Raw genomic sequence first — 16,992 nt, 5'->3', positions numbered from 1 at the left:
CTGCTGGCTCCCTTTGCCAAGGCCAATCTGGCAAATCTACAGAGCGGAGGGAGCTCGGATTTGAAGAACCGACCAAAGAATCTATGCAGAGCCCTGCAAGGAAGTACGGAGCCGATCTCGAAGGCTGGGAGCTGCTGTTGGTGGTTGGTGGTCGGAGAGAAGGGGCAGCTGTGCCCTGGCGCTGAGGGCAGGGCTGGGCAGATTGGGAGGGAACTTTCATGTTCTCTTCTTCCTCTCCCTTCACCTCTTCACCCCGGAAGTCAGAGCTGAGATGCTCAAGTTTGGGAGGTAATAGTAGGGCTGTCCAGAAACCCTGAGAGGCGAGGAATGGTTAAAGACACCTCAGGCTGCTCACCTACCCTCAGGCATTCATTCTTTCCTCTCTTCCTAGACTACTTCCTCCTCCACTGCATCCCCCAATCCCAGGGATGGCTGATTTCAACCTCAGGATGCAGCTTCCTGCCAGTTCTGCCGCTTCCCAGGTATTTCAGGAGGAAATCCTGACCAGGGCGCCTGCCTGGGCGGCAGCAAATGACAAACAAACATCAAACCCAGGACTCATCCCCTCTTCTCTCTGCAAACTCACCTGCAGTCACACAACTGCACTCACTAACGGAAAGGAAATATAGTGACGTCATATGCCATCTGAAACAGAAATGTCAGAATGGATGAACAAGGGATTTAAGTAAGCGTGTTAAACATATACATTTGTAGATGAGGAAAGATATAAGCCACGAGAAAAAAAAAGCATTTAAAAAAACTTAAATGTGCATGTTAGTTACGAAAACTATAATCTTTGAAATGGGACAGCCAACTGAAGAAAGACACAGATGTTAGAAGCTTGGACTGAGAAATCTAAGTAGAAAGAGAAAATAGAAAAGAAAATCTAAGAGATAAATGTCCCACCATCCAGGTTATGTACGTCCCAGGAGGAGAGAGGAAATATCGAGAGGAGTATTCAAAGAAATCATGAACATAAAATCTCTATATTTAAAGGAAGGGGAAAATACCTGAGAAGGCACATAGGGCAGGTAAAGAAAAACTGACAACTAGGCACGTTGTAGTGAAAGTTGAGAACACCTAAGGCAAGGAGGGAAATTCTAAAGGCTTCTGAGGGAAAAGCAGGAAACCAACCACGGAATTGGAGCCAGATGAATATCAGACTTCTCAGTAGCAGTATTGGCCGTAAGAGTAAAACAGAGGAATATCCCAAAGGTATAGAAGAAAAAAAAAAGGAACCCAGAATATTATGTCCTTTCAAACTATTATTCAGCATGAGGTTGTAAAAGAACGGTTCTCAGGGGTAGAGGACCTCCAAAATTTTGCACACAAAGACTTCCTTTGAAGAAATTCTTGGAAGAAGACTCCGTTAGGAAGTGCAAAGTCTTTACTGCAGGGAGAGAGGTCACAGAGCAAACAAGCCGCAGCCGTGCCCTGCCCCGAGACCGAGGCCGGAGGAAAGAACGCCTTTGGCAAGCCATTTAATGATGGCGTTTTTCCAAAAGGGCATTTCAGAGCCTCTCTTTGAACTGAAAAGCGATCGGGTGGAGTAATGTGGTCCCAGCCTCACTCCATTGCATCCTGAAAGGTAGCAGGGAAGGAAAAGAGACTCTACCCACATAGTAATAAATGCTGCTTACTATAAGTCAAAGGACAAAACCATATTGCTAACTATGAAACCGTTAAGGGCACTTGTCTTTCCTCAGTACCGGCTTAGACTAACACTTCCCCTGGGTGGGGTCCACAGGCCGGAGCAAGGTTTTCTGCCCGTGGTGAGGTACACACAGAGATCGAGAGTGTTTAGCAATTTCAAAGCAACTTGACAGTGAATTTTATGTTCATCAAATCGAATAATAAAACATTTGGGTTCATATTTGGTATGTCTTTTATTTTGTAAAAGTAGGGATCTGAGACAGATCAAAGCCCAGGGATAGGTTGAGAAGCACCAGATTAGACCCGGGATCAGCCAGTTCTTCCTGTGAAGGGACAGACACTCTGGATTTGTAACTGTTCAAGTCTGCTTTCAGGCCATACGAGCAGTCACTGACCTTCTGTAAACCAAAGATCACGGTTGTGTTACAATCGACCTTTATTTATTGCCACTCAAATGGAAATTTCATATTGTTTTAATGCGTTACAAATATCCTTCTTTTGATTTGTTTCCAACCATTATAAGAATGTAGAAACCATTCTTAGCTTATAAACTGTACAGAATGAGACAGAGGGTAGATCTGGCTGACAGGCCACAGTTTGTCGAGCCCTTGGATTAGACTAGGTTGTCTCTGATACTTAGTGTCTGTCTTAGGGAGAGGAATGTGTGGGCTGGTGCTTATTTTCTTTTGAATATGAAATATGTTCACAAGGCTAAAGAAATTCTTATACTGAGAATCTCCCTCTTACGCCTTTCCCACGCTAGCCCTGCTTTCTACAGGTGACCATGTTAATGAACTCCTGGTGTATTTTTTAAGGTTTATGGTGATATTAGCACATACATAGCCACACTTCCACCCTTTGCTACATAAATGTAGCACTGCTTTCACACTGCCCTTCACCTTGTTCTATCTCCTTGCTGCCGTGCTGGGGACTTTCTATACTGCAACAGAGAAAGCGTCCCTCAGTAAACAGACGTATTCCATTTTGAGGTTGCATTCTTGTTTACTTAATTAGTCCATCCTACATGGGCACTTGGATTATTTCCAAACCAATTCAGAATAATGTGGCAGTAAAAAAAATTCTCATCAATCACTATACCTGTGTGTGCTGTTCCTATGCCTGTGTGCTTTCGTGGAGTGAATTTTTAAAAAGGGGGAGTCGCTGCGCCAAAGGGTAAACGCATTTATAATGTTGATAGCTCCGCCAGCTGGCCCTCTGTGGGCACTTTGCCCTCCCACCAGCTGCATTTGAGTGCGACGGTTCCCCTGCGTGGCCTTGCCGACAGAGCAGCTTGTCACACTTTGGGACTTTTATCTACTCTAATAAATAAAAATGACATCTCTGTGGAGTTTTAATTTGCATTTATCTTAGTATGAGCACCAGTGGACATGATTAGGGCTGCTGCCGGCAAAGGAAGTAACTCTGTGCAGAATTGGAAAAAGCATCTTTCTGGGAAGAAGAATCACAGAAAGGCACAGCCCCTGGGTTGGAAAGAGCAGGTTGTGCTGAGCTGTGGTGGGTTAGAGCTCCACTCCCACCTGACCCGGGCTGCCAAGCAAGGCGCCTCTGTGCAGAGACCCACACCTGGCAGCCCTGGTGGTGCTTGGAAAAGCAGCTGATCCCAAAGGGACTATCCCAGCAGAACCCTCTTGGGGGAACCCGGGATGACAGGAGGGGAAGTGACCGCCAGGTGAGGGTAGGACCAGCTACATAATTTATGGGTCCCAGTGCAAAATAAAAATGGGGGGCCTCCCTGGCTGGTTGGCTCAGCGGTAGAGCATTGGCCTAGCGTGTGGAAGTCCCGGGTTTGATTTCTGGCCAGGGAACACAGGAGAAGTGCCCATCTGCTTCTCCACCCTTCCCCCTCTCCTTCCTCTTTTTCTCTTCCCCTCCCGCAACCAAGGCTCCATTGGAGCAAAGTTGGCCTGGGCACTGAGAATGGCTCCATGGCCTCCACCTCAGGCACTAGAATGGCTCCAGTTGCAATGGAACAACGCCCCAGAAGGGCAGAGCATCGCCCCCTGGTGGGCATGCCTGGTGGATCCCTGTCAGACGCATGTGGGAGTCTGTCTGCCTCCTCACTGCTTCTCACTTAGGAAAAATACAAAAAAAAAAAAAAAAAAAAAAAAAAAAGGAGGGGCTGTGTTATTATGAACTTGGAGATGGCTGGGACGCAGCATTCAATTAGGTGTGGTGCCCTTCCGAGCATGGGGCCCTGAAGGACTCTGCACGTGTCACAGCCCAGATGGCCAGCCCTAGGTGAGGTGATAATGCCCCGGGATCCAGCTGGTGGCCAGCATTACATGCACCCATCCTCCCAGGCTGGCAACACAGGAGAAGACCATGCCACGTGGAGGATGTGAACTGTAGCCCCCAAAACATCAAGACCAATCGTCCTGTTTCCCCCAAAGGGGCCAGCAGGAGGTGCTCTTGCCCAGGGAAGGAGCTGTTGACGGCTGGGTTTCACTTGTGCTTTAGTTCTCCAGGAAGCACGTGCAGTTGGTACCAAAGCCATCTCCATTTAATGAGAGAAGGAAGACTCAGGGAGGTGGGGGGCGGGTCTGACTCAGCCAGTCTGACTCCAGAGTCTCTATTTTAACCTGCTTACACTATATTGCCTTGTACCAGTTTGTTCTTACACTAGGGCAGTGCACACGCGTGTGTGCGAGTACACACACACACACATACACACACACACTTTGCCAAGGAATTGCTTTATTCAGAAGAGACACTGGGAGTGTAGCTGTCACTGCTAAGCAGAAAAAGCAGGACTTGGAGAACAGTGGGAATGGGGGCATCTCCTGCTGCCCAAGGAAGAGGGAAAGGGCACCAGACATCCATGCCTTAGAGCTTCTTATTCCGGATAGAGGCTTCTATCTGGGGATGGAAGGGCTCCTGGCTTGTCTCTGGGATGGGAGAGGGGCGTTTCCTTTATCTCTGGGGGACTAACTAGAGCAGGGAGGCGGTGAGGGCTAGGAGAGGGAACTCAGCATCGGTGACGAGGCGTCCGGGTGCCCTCAGCACATGGCCTTTCTGCTACCGCACCCCCAATTGTTGTAGTATTGGTATGATTTATTGTAGGTGTTCAGGTTTTCCGCAAAACAGATGGCAGCCGTTTTATCACACAGACACAGTTCACTTTTACAGCGATCTTGTTTTGCTGAAATGATAAGAAAATAAACACTAGGTGGGGGGTTGTTAATATTTTATATTTCATGGCTCCTTGTGGGAACCCTGAGGAGAAAGACATAGCTCTTGTCCTCCAGAATTTCTAGTCTGAGACAAGCACCTACGCTCCAGATAGCTCCGACCGGTGTGAAGACAGAGTGCCCGTCCCTGGGAAGCTGGCACCCAGTCTGATGAGGATACCAGCACCCAAGCACTGGGAAACTCATAAAGGCTTTCCCGACAGCCATTGTTTCTTTCTTCTTGACAACAAATGTGTCCAGGTGCAAAGCCCCAGCCCCTAGGGCCTGGGAATGCGTTGTGATTGGTGTAAACCAGCCATGCTCATCCCTTTTTCCTGTCAATGGTTGGTCTCTGGCCAATGAGGTACATGGGGAAGTGTCCTGGGGGCTGTGGGGAGGATTAATTTGCTTCCTCAAAGAGAAAAATACCCAGGGGGAAAGCCTCTTCTATAGCATGAGGCCATGATGCCTGGAGTGGCGCCATGCCTCTTGGCATCCCCACGCCCACATGGCGGAGCGGAAGGTGGCGAAAGGCTCCGTCCCTGATGACGCAGTTGAGAAGCTGCCCCAGCCCTGCACTGCCCTCTTGCAGACTTCTGTTGGTCAGAGTCAGACTTCCCCTTTATCCAGTCGCTTTTTAGTTGAGCATCTTGTAGCTTGCAGCCCAAAGCCTGCTAAAATACACGACCCCGCGGAGAGGTCATGATAGGGAGACATAATTTCTGATCTTAAAGAGCTCAGGGTGTTGGGCAAGAAGCCATGCTTTCAGAATCCCACCTGTGGATTTGCTGTCTGGGGCACGGGACAAACCCTTTCGGTGACCACCCAGCTTTCTCCTCCTCTTCAAGCCAAACTTGCTCCGGGATGTTGTCTATACTGACTGTCTCGGCTTCACTCCCCGCTCACTCCGCACCTGCTCTGACCTGGCTTTGCCCTCTTGCTCCATGGCCACAGCCCCCACTGGGTCCTCAGTCACCCTGCGTCTAAATCCGAGGAGGCTTGTCAGCCCTTATCCCGGAGACTCCGCTGTTAAATTGGCTGCTGTTAACGCTCTGACCTTCCCTCTCCGCTCTCCTGCCCCCTCTCGGGTTATCCCTCCTCTGTCCTTTCTGGGCCTTTAAATGGGTGAGACTCCAGACTCTGCGCCCCCACCCAGTCCAGACCCCTCCCTGGAGCTGCACGTTCGACACCCAGCCGCCTGCTCCGCACCTCCCTGGGTGTTCCGGAAGCCTCTTCAACACGCTCTACGTAGGACTCCTCCTCTTCTCACTCACCAGACGGCCTCCTGTCCCATCTACACAGCTGTCTACCCACCCAACAGCTTCCTCTCCCCTTCCACAGTCAATCACTAGTTAGTTCTACCTGTAACGCACCTTAGAACCACTCTCCACCCCTACCATCAAGACTGCCACTGTGGTATGTCCAATGGCAAAGGTCTCCTGTCTCCGCCCACCCTGCCGCCAGGGTGAGTCTTCCAGAATCAAGTCTGATCGTCTCACTCCTTTGCTCTAGAGCCTCCTACTGCTCTAGGACAAAATCTAAATACCATATGGCAGGGGTCCCCAAACTACAGCCCCCTGAGGCCATTTATCCGGCTCCCCGCCGCACTTCTGGAAGGGGCACCTCTTTCACTGGTGGTCAGTGAGAAGAGCACATTGACCATCTCATTAGCCAAAAGCAGGCCCATAGTTCCTATTGAAATACTGGTCAGTTTGTTGATTTAAATTTACTTGTTCTTTATTTTAAATATTGTATTTGTTTTTTTACTTTCAAATAAGATATGTGCAGTGTGCATAGGGATTTGTTCATAGTTTTTTTTTTATAGTCCGGCCCTCCAACGGCCTGAGGGACAATGAACTGGCCCCCTGTGTGAAAAGTTTGAGGACCCCTGCCATATGGGCCTTGGGCTTGACCTAGCCCCTTCCCGTTCCTTCCACATCATGTCTCTCTACTCCTTCTCTTTCAGTCTCACCGAAGTGTTACAGTTCCCTCGGGTCCCTCTGACCCTGCTGGGCCCCCTTATAAGAAGGTCCCCAAGCCCTTCTCTCCCCTGATGCCTGCGCAGCCTTCAAGACCCAGCTTGGCAGTCCCCTTGGTCAGGAGCCTTCTGGAATCTCAGCCTGGGTTCAGTGTCCTGCCCTTTTTTCTTCCTATGGGAGTCTCCTGGGTGGTGTTTTCATCTTCTTACTGTCCCTGAGGCAGGGGCACTGTTCCTTTGTGTCTCTGTCTCTGGTGCACAGCACAGTGGATACCCAGCAAAGGAAACAAAAGGACCAGGTGAAGTTGTAGGACTCTTTCTTACCACAGATGATTTGACCATTTTGGTAAGTAAACTCGTAGCCCGCAAACATGGTGCCGCAGCCCTGTTTCTCCAGAAGGGTGTAGCAACAGTCATGTCTGGCGCAGCACCTGTGACAATAGTACCTTATGAGGATGCCTCCTCATGGCTTCAGGGAGCCTGGTGCCCCGTGGTCTCACCCCCTGGGCCCTGAGCAGAGACCCAGTGACTTTGCCATAGTCTAGAGCAGTTTCCAATATGCTGGCTGCTTTTCAGGCCGGGACCTCCTGGGGCCCCAGGCAGATGGGCACCAGCATTGCCCTGCAGCTCCTGACCTTGTGGGGATAACAAGTGGGCAGAGGGAGGGGAGGGCCGGGCGGCCTCACCAATCCGTGCTATCCTTGGGGAATCCACGGCCTCTGAAGCCGCAGTAGCAACCATAGAAGGCATAACTGGACACGGCTTTCTTTCCTGTCATCAACCGGATCATTTTCCAGAAATCCAGCAAATCCCCATGGGTCTGCAGCAGGCCTGGAAGGAAATCACCTGGTGATGGGGCCTGGGGAACTGTGTCCTCCTCCTCTGTCCCTCTCTGTTACTCCCCCCATAGCCTCTCTCCCACCCACAAAGAGAGGGCCTGTGAAATAGGAAGGAACGCTGGGGTTGAGGCTATGTCCGTCCTGGGCTGCCCACTTGTGGCCAGAAGTCAGGGTCAGCTCTTACCAAAAGCCAAGGTCAAGGCCAGCAACAGAAGGATCTTCATGTTGACAGCTCTGTGTGGGAGAAATGCAGATGGATGGGTCTAGATTCCCCCCAGGTGGGACCAGCGTCTGCCCTGGCCCCCTGTTTCCCAGCTCGCACTCAGCAGCCCTGGAGGAAGGACTCTTCAGGGGAACACACAGACATGCTCCTCAATCCAGGAGGACTGCTTTCGTCACATACAGAACACGAAGGTTGTGCACATGCAGGACCTCCTGACTCTTCCCAGCTCTGCTGAATGTTTTTGCACACAGGCAGGCCTCAGACCGACGAGAACCCTGCATTCTACACTGAGGACACCCCCATGCTTCCCATCAGACCGAAGATTCCTGGAGGTTGCAACCGGGTCATCTTAACCGGCTGGGAGAGTGCCAAGGCCATAGGTTATGTGCCTTCCGTTAGACATATCTTGTTCCCAACTGGGTTCAAGTCTTGGAAATTCCATCCATGGATTTTAATCCTCAATATTTTTCTCCAAAATTAAAGCAGTACCCCTCTCTTTGCAAGATTTTCCAACCCCTTACACCCATACACATGCGCAAAAGCACATACATCACGCGCATATGTATGCATATGCACAATCTCCAGCTCCCCCACTAGTGCAGACCTCCTCTCCTACAATACACTCCCTACCCACATAACAGCCTGTGCACAAAGACCCAGATCACATGCATGCATGTTTATTTTCACACATGCCAAGATACACACGCATAAACACACATGCACACGTATGCACAGCACAGATATTCTTAAAGGCAGCCAATGATCAGGGACTCATACTTCTGATGGAGCATAAATTTCCAGATATTTACCTCTCAGTAAAGCCAGAGTTGATGGCTCCAAGTGACTGTCTGAACTGCAGCTCCCCTAAAATAGTTGCCCCCAAGGAGGTTGGGATTTGGTTGGGGAGGCAAATGGGTGGGATTATGGTAAGCAATGAACTCAAAGTTGGCATGTGCATACTTCTGGGCAAGTCCCTTTTCTTCCCCTCATTTGCTGGCAGGACAGAGATGAGGATGGAAAAAACTTATGTGCTGTTAGCCAATGCCAATATTGTTGATTACTTTGCAATCTTCACATGGCCCTACTTCCTGGCTGAGGAAAATCCCCAGACCAGGCTCTGTGTGCGAGCGAGCCCCAGTCAGCTCCCTGGAACCACGCTCACAAGAGAACGGGGCACCTGCTGGTGCAGGCTGTGGACTCACTACACGGCCAACCGGACCATTGAGTGAGGATAGCTTCTTTCTTCAGCCAAATGTGGCCTTTGGGCATAGAAACGGGGGCCTTTATTGTTATTCATTCATTCTATCAATTGTTCATTCGCAGGATGTACATACTCAACCCCCACAAAGTGCTAGGACCCATGTAAGCCTCTGGAGGGGGCGGTTGTGAGGACTCATTCTGCTCTTCCAGGGACCAAAAGGGTGCAATGAAGCAGATGGTCACTTCCCACTGACTTGGGCCAGCACCTCTACCTTTTCTCCTCCTTGATCCACTTTCTTCTTCTCCTCCTCCTTCTCTTTCCCCTTCTAGAGAAAGCTAGAGACTGCCCTGGAGTTCCCCCTTAAGTACTTGTCTCCACCTTATCCCACTCCACACCTGTTTGGAGATGGCGCTGATTAATGCTTCCTGGATCCATTGTTCTTTCTTTTCCAATTCTCAGGGACACAGTGACCCCAGCTTTAATTTCTAAAGCAAATATCTCTTTCCCTGCCGTCCAATACATGATAAGAATTTAGTTTCTACGACCCTAGGTAAACATCCCTGACACTACTCCCAAAAAAGTCAGTGAAGTGGTCATAAACATTCCACTTGCTCCCCACCATCCCTGGGCCACCCTCCAGGTAGGCAGGCCCAGGAGACTGGTTCTGGTATTAGATCACATGAGCATTGCTGCTGAGGGTCTTCCTGCCTGAACCAAAAGGAAGAACCATGGGCAGCACCCTGGCCTTGCTCTGCCTGTCATGGTGGAACAAGAAGGGGGAAGGGGCTTGGATCCCTGAGTCAGGGCATGGAGAGTCCCGCAGACCCTCAGTGCACTTAGTCAGAGACAAAGAAGTTTTACTATTTTTTGGGGGGGTTTCTTTGGATTTTTTTTGGATTTTTCTGAAGTGAGAAGCGGGAAGGCAGAGAGACAGACTCCCACATGCACCCGACCAGGATCCACCTGGCAAGCCCACCAGGGGGCGATGTTCTGTCCATCTGGGGCTGTTGCTTCATTGCAACCGGAGCCATTCTAGTGCCTGAGGCAGAGACCATAGAGCCATCCTCAGCGCCCGGGCCTACTTTGCTCCAGTGGAGCCTTGGCTGTGGGAGGGGAAGAGAGAGAGAGAGGAAGGAGAGCGGGAAGGGTGGAGAAGCAGATGGATGCCTCTCCTGTGTGCCCTGGCTGGAAATCAAACCCGGGACTTCCACACACCAGGCTGAAGCTCTACTGCTGAGCCAATCGGCCAGAGCCAAGAAATTTTACTGTTTTTTGTTGTTATTGTTGTTAACTTATTATACATTTATTCATTGATTCTTGTATGTGCCCTGACAGGGGATTGATTGAACCCACAATCCTGGCATATCGGGATGATGTACTAACCATCTGAGCTACCCGGCCAGGGCTGGATTTGTGTGTTTTAAATTTCTGATTTTCTTTTTTTTTTTGCTTCACCGTTTCTTTTTTTTTAATTGATTTTAATTTATTGTGTTTACATAGATTCTAGTGTTGCCCCGAATGCATCCCCCCTCCCCCATATGCCCCTAAACATCTCCCTTGCTCCCCTCCCCATAACACCCTCCCCCTTCCCTTCAGATTTATCCCATCCTATCAACCCCTTTCCCTCTGTCCTCTTTTCCTCTGGTCCCTTTGATCTCTCCTCTGTCTCAATTCCGTTCCTCAGTTAACATTGTTCATTGGATTCCTCAAATGAGCGAGGTCATATGATATTTTTCTTTTTCTGCCTGGCTTATTTCACTTAACATAATAGTTTCCAGGTCTATTCATGTTGTCGCAAAAGGTAAGATTTCCTTTTTTTTCATGGCCCCATAGTATTCTATAGTATATATGTACCACTGATTTTTAATCCACTCATCCACTGACAGGCACTTGGGCTGTTTCCAGATCTTCGCTATTGTGAACAATGCTGCCATAAACATGGGGGTGCATTTCTCCTTTTGAAACAATGCTATGATGTTCTTGAGGTATATTCCTAAAAGTAGTATAGCTGGGTCAAAAGTCAGTTCAATTGATTTTTAATTTGAGGAATCTCCATACTGTTTTTCACAGTGGCTGCACCAGTCTGCATTCCCACCAGCAGTGCAGGAGGGTTCCCTTTTCTCCACATCCTCACCAGCACTTATTCTGTGTTGTTTTGTTGATGAGTGCCATTCTGGCTGGTGTGAGGTGATATCTCATTGTGGTTTTAATTTACATTTCTCTAATGATTAGTAATGTTGAGCATTTTTTCATATGCCTATTGGCCATCTGTGTGTCCTTTTTGGAGAAGTGTCTATTTATTTCTTTTTCCCATTTTTTTGATTGGATTGTTTGTCTTCCTGGTGTTGAGTTTTATAAGTTCTTTATAAATTTTGGTTATTAACCACTTATCAAATGTATTGTCAAATATGTTTTCCCATTGTATAGCTTGTCTTTTTTATTCTGTTCTTATTGTCTTTAGCTGTGCAAAACTTTTTAGCTTGATATAGTCCCATTTGTTTATCCTGTCCTTTATTTTACTTGCCCACAGAGATAAATCAGCAAATATATTGCTGCGAGAGATGTCAGAGAGCTTACTGCCTATGTTTTCTTCTAAGATGCTTATGGTTTCATGGCTTACATTTAAGTCTTTTATCCATTTTGAGTTTATTTTTGTGAATGATGTAAGTTGGTGGTCTAGTTTCATTTTTTTGCAGGTAGCTGTCCAATTTTCCCAACATCATTTGTTAAAGAGGCTGTCTTTACTTCATTGTATGCTCTTACCTCCTTTGTCAAATATCAGTTGTCCATAAAGATGTGGGTTTATTTCTGGGTTCTCTGTTCTGTTCCATTGGTCTATATGCCTGTTCTTATGCCAGTACCAGGCTGTTTTGAGTACAATAGCCTTATAGTATAACTTGATATCAGGAAGTGTGATACCTCCCACTTTATTCTTTCTTTTTAAGATTGCTGAGGTTATTCTGTTCTTTTTTTTTTTCAGAGACAGAAAGAGTATCAGAGAGAGGGATAGACAGGGACAGACAGACAGGAACAGACAGATGAGAAGCATCAATCAATAGTTTCTCATTGCGACACCTTAGGTGTTCATTGACTGCTTTCTCATATGTGCCTTGTCCGCGGGACTTCAGCAGACTGAGTAACCCCTTGCTCGAGCCAGCGACCTTGGGTCCAAGCTGGTGAGCTTTTTGCTCAAGCCAGATGAACCCGAGCTCAAGATGGCGACCTCGGGTTCTTGAACCTGGGTCCTCGGCATCCCAGTCCAATGCTCTATCCACTGCATCACCACCTGGTCAGACTATTCTGTTCTTTTTTGATTCCATATAAATTTTTGGAGTATGTGTTCTATATCTTTTAAGTATGTCATTGGTATTTTAATTGGTATTGCATTGAGTTTATAAATGCTTTGGATAATATAGACATTTTAATGATGTTTATTCTTCCTAACCATGAGCACGGTATATGCTTCCACTTGTTTGTTTCTTCCTTGATTTCTTTTATCAATGTTTATAATTTTCTGAGGACAAGTCTTTAATCTCCTTGGTTAAATTTACCCTTAGGTACTTTATTTTTTGGTTGCAACAGTGAAGGGGATTGTTTACTTAATTTATCTTTCTGACAGAACATTGTTGGTGTGTAAAAATGCCTCTGATTTCTGAGTATTAATTTTATATCATGTCACCTTACTGAATTCAAGTCCAGTAGTTTTTTGACTGAGACTTTAGGGTTTTTTATATACAGTATCATATCATCTGCAAATAATGATAAGTTTTACTTCTTCTTATCCAATTTGGATGCCTTTTATTTCTTCTTCTTGTCTGATTGCTGTGGCTAGGACTTCCAGAACTATGTTGAATAAGAGTGGTGAAAGGGAGCACCCTTGCCTTGTTCCTGATCTTAAGGGGATTGCTTTTAATTTTTTCCCATTGAGTATGATGTTGGCTGTGGGTTTGTCATAGATGACCTTTATCATGTTGAGGTATGTTTTCTGTATTCCCACTTTGCTGAGAGTTTTGATCATGAATGGGTGCTGGATTTTATCAAATGCTTTTTCTGCATCTATAGAAATTATCATGTGGTTTTTTTTCTTCCTTTTGTTTATTTGATGAATCACATTGATTGATTTGCAAATATTGTACCAGCCTTGCCTCTCCAGGATAAATCCCACTTGATCATGGTGTATGATTTTTTTCATATATTGGTGGATCCGCTTTGCTAATATTTTGTTGAGTATTTTAGCATCTAAATTCATCAGGGATATTGGCCTATAATTTTCTTTCTTTGTGTTGTCTTTTCCTGGTTTTGGAATCAGAATTATGCTCACCTCATAAAAGGAGTTTGGAAGTCTTCCTTCCTCTTGAATTTTTTGAAATAGCTTGAGAAGGATAGAAATTAGTTCTTTGAATATTCGGTAGAATTCACTTGTGAAGCCATCAGGCCCAGGACTTTTTTTTTTTTTTTTTCATTTTTCTGAAGCTGGAAACAGGGAGAGACAGTCAGACAGACTCCCGCATGCGCCCGACCGGGATCCACCCGGCACGCCCACCAGGGGGCGGTGCTCTGCCCCCCAGGGGGCGATGCTCTGCCCATCCTGGGCATCGCCATATTGCGACCAGAGCCACTCTAGCGCCTGAGGCAGAGGCCACAGAGCCATGCCCAGCGCCCGGGCCATCTTTGCTCCAATGGAGCCTTGGCTGCGGGAGGGGAAGAGAGAGACAGAGAGGAAAGCGCGGTGGAGGGGTGGAGAAGCAAATGGGCGCTTCTCCTATGTGCCCTGGCCGGGAATCGAACCCGGGTCCTCCGCACGCTAGGCTGACGCTCTACCACTGAGCCAACCGGCCAGGGCTCCCAGGACTTTTTTTGTTGAAAGATTTTTGATAACTGTTTCGATCTCATTTGTTGTAATCGGTCTATTTAGGTTTTCTGATTCTTTCAGATTGATTTTTAAAATATTATATGTTTCAAGGAATTTGTCCATTTCATCTAGGTTGTCTAATTTTTTGGCATACAGTTCTTCATAGTATTTTCTACAATATTTTGTATTTCTGTTGTGTCAGTTGTTATTTCTCTACTTTCATTTCTAATTTTATTTATTTGAGTCCTCTCTCTTTTTTTCTTGGTGAGTCTGGTTAAAGGTTTATCGATCTTGTTTATCTTTTCTAAGAACCAGCTCCTGGTTTTATTGATCCTCTTTATTGTTTCTTTAGCCTCTATGTCATTTATTTCCACTCTGATCTTTATTATTTCTCTCCTTTTACTACCTCTGGGCTTTACTTTTGTTCTTTTTCTAGTTCTTTTAGATGTAGGGTCAAGTTGTTTATTTGAGCTTTTTCTATCTTCTTAAGGTATGCCTGTAATACTATGAACTTCCCTCTCAGTACTGCTTTTGCTGTGTCCCATAAATTTTGAGTTGTTGTATGCTCATTATCATTTGTTTCTACGAATTTTTTATTTCTTATTTGATCTCATTGTTAACCCATTCCTTATTTAATAACATGCTATTTAGTTTCCAAGTGTTTGAGTATTTTTCAGTGTTTCTGTTGTGGTTGATTTCTAGTTTCATGCCATTGTGATCAGAGAAAATGCTTGATATGATTTCAATCTTCTTAAATTTTTTGAGATCACTTTTGTGCCCTAATGTGTGGTCTATCCTAGGGAATGTACCATGAGCACTTGAAAAGAATGTATATTGTGCTGCTTTAGGGTTAAAGGTTCTGAAGATATCTGTTAAATTGAGTTGATCTAGTGTGTCCTTTAAGTCTGCTGTTTCTTTGTTAATTTTCTTTCTTGAGGATCTATCTAGTGATGTTAGTGCGGTATTGAAATCCCCTACTATTATAGTATTGCTATTGATCTCGCCCTCTATATCCATCAAAGTCTGCTTTATATATTTAGGTGCTCCTATATTAGGTGCGTAGATATTTATAATGGTTATATCTTCCTGTTGGATGGCTCCCTTTATTATTATGTAGTGATCTTCTTTATCTCTTACTATAGCCTTTGCTTTTAAAGTCCATTTTATCTGATATAAGTATTGCTACCCCAGCTTTTTTTTCATTTCCATTTGCATGAAATATTTTTTTCCATCCTTTTACCTTCAGTCTATGTGCATCTTTTGTTTTAAGGTGTGTCTCTTGTAGACAGCATATATATAGGTCTTGTTTTCTTATCCACACAGCTACCCTATCTCTTTTGATTGGATCATTTAATCCATTTACATTTAAGGTTATTATTGATATGTAGTTGTTTATTGCCATTTTATTCTTTAAAGCTGTATTCCTCTTTTGCTATATTCTTTTCCCCCTTTGATCTGTTTACAACAGGCTCCTTAACATTTCTTGCAACATTGGTTTGGTTATAGTGAATTCCTTGAGGTTTTTTTTGTCTGGGCAGCTTTTTATTTCTCCTTCAATTTTAAACGATAGCCTTGCTGGATAAAGTAGTCTTGGTTGTAGGCTCTAGTTCTGCATTACTTTGAATATTTCTTGCCATTTCCTTCTGGCCTCAAGTGTTTCTGTTGAGAAGTCAGATGTCATCCTTATGGGGGCTCCTTTGTAGGTGATAGTCCTTTTTCTCTAGCAGCTTTTAATATTTTCTCTTTATCACTTAGCTTTTGGTATTTTTTTTTTATTTTTATTTTTTTATTTTTTATTTTTTGTATTTTTCTGAAGTTGGAAAAGGGGGAGGCAGTCAGACAGACTCCCGCATGCACATGACTGGGATCCATCTGGCACGCCCACCAGGGGGCGATGCTCTGCCCATCTGGGGCGTTGCTCTGTTGCAACCAGAGCCATTCTAGTGCCTGAGGCAGAGGCCACAGAGCCATCCTCAGTGCCCGGGCCAACTTTGCTCCAATGGAGCTTTGGCTGCGGGAGGGAAAGAGAGAGACAGAGAGGAAGGAGAGGGGTGGAGAAGCAGATGGGCACTTCTCCTGTGTGCCCTGGCCGGGGATTGAACCCGGGACTCCCGCACTCCAGGCCAACACTCCACCACTGAGCCAATCGGCCAGGGCCAGCTTTGGTATTTTAATTATGATGTGTTTTGGTGTAGATTTCTTTGAGTTTCTCTTTAATGAAGTTCTCTGTGCTTCTTGAACTGGTGAGATATTTTTCTGCATCAATTTAGGAAAGTTTTCAGCTATAATTTGATTGAACAAAGTCTCTATTCCTTGTTCTTTCTCTTCTTCAGGAGCCCCTATGATGCGGATGTTATTTCTCTTCATGTCGTCACAGAGCTCTCTTAGAGTTTCCTCAGACATTTTGAGTCTCTTTTCTTTTTTCTGCTCTGCTTCCGTGCCTTTGTTTATCTCAGGGGTCCCCAAACTATGACCCGCAGGTGCATACAGCCCCCTAAGGCCATTTATCCAGCCCCCAGGCTGCACTTCTGGAAGGGGCACCTTTTTCATTGGTGGTCAGTGAGAGGAGCACATTGACCATCTTATTAGCCAAAAGCAGGCCCATAGTTCCCATTGAAATATTGGTCAGTTTGTTGATTTAAATTTACTTGTTCTTTATTTTAAATATTGTATTTGTTCCCCCCCCCCTTTTTTTTTACTTTCAAATAAGATATGTGCAGTGTGCATAGGGATTTGTTCATAGTTTTTTTATAGTCTGGCCCTTCTACGGTCTGAGGGACAGTGAACTGTCCCCCTGTGTAAAATGTTTGGGTACCCCTGGTTTATCTTGTCCTTTAACTCACTGATTCAACCCTCAGCTTCATCCATTCGTTTTTTAATTCCTTCCATTGTGGTCTTCATTTCTGATATTGTATTTGTCATTTCTGACTGATTCCTTTTTATTATTTAGATGTCCTTTTTTATACTTGCTACCTCTTTATTTAGTTGTTCATTATGATTATCTATTGTTCTAAGATCTTTGAGCATCCTAACAATCTTTATTTTAAACTCTGCATCC

At 45.7% G+C, this 16,992-nt stretch overlaps 1 protein-coding gene across 1 annotated transcript; it reads right to left on the bottom strand.

Moving 5' to 3' along the window:
- Positions 1-4,412: 4,412 nt before the first annotated feature.
- On the bottom strand, positions 4,413-8,729 carry PLA2G2A (phospholipase A2 group IIA). The gene is made up of 5 exons (XM_066265146.1): positions 8,691-8,729; positions 7,843-7,892; positions 7,506-7,650; positions 7,144-7,250; positions 4,413-4,813 (listed from the first exon to the last, which is right to left on the bottom strand). The coding sequence occupies exons 2-5, from the start codon at positions 7,880-7,882 to the stop codon at positions 4,671-4,673; spliced, it is 435 nt and encodes a 144-aa protein (XP_066121243.1). The 5' UTR covers positions 7,883-7,892; positions 8,691-8,729; the 3' UTR covers positions 4,413-4,670.
- Positions 8,730-16,992: the final 8,263 nt, after the last annotated feature.

The sequence above is a fragment of the Saccopteryx bilineata genome, chromosome 3 (assembly GCF_036850765.1).
Source record: "Saccopteryx bilineata isolate mSacBil1 chromosome 3, mSacBil1_pri_phased_curated, whole genome shotgun sequence".
In the NCBI taxonomy this organism is placed as follows: domain Eukaryota; kingdom Metazoa; phylum Chordata; class Mammalia; order Chiroptera; family Emballonuridae; genus Saccopteryx; species Saccopteryx bilineata.
Note: the sequence above shows the minus strand (reverse complement) of the source record. Positions and strands in the feature narration are given on the sequence as shown.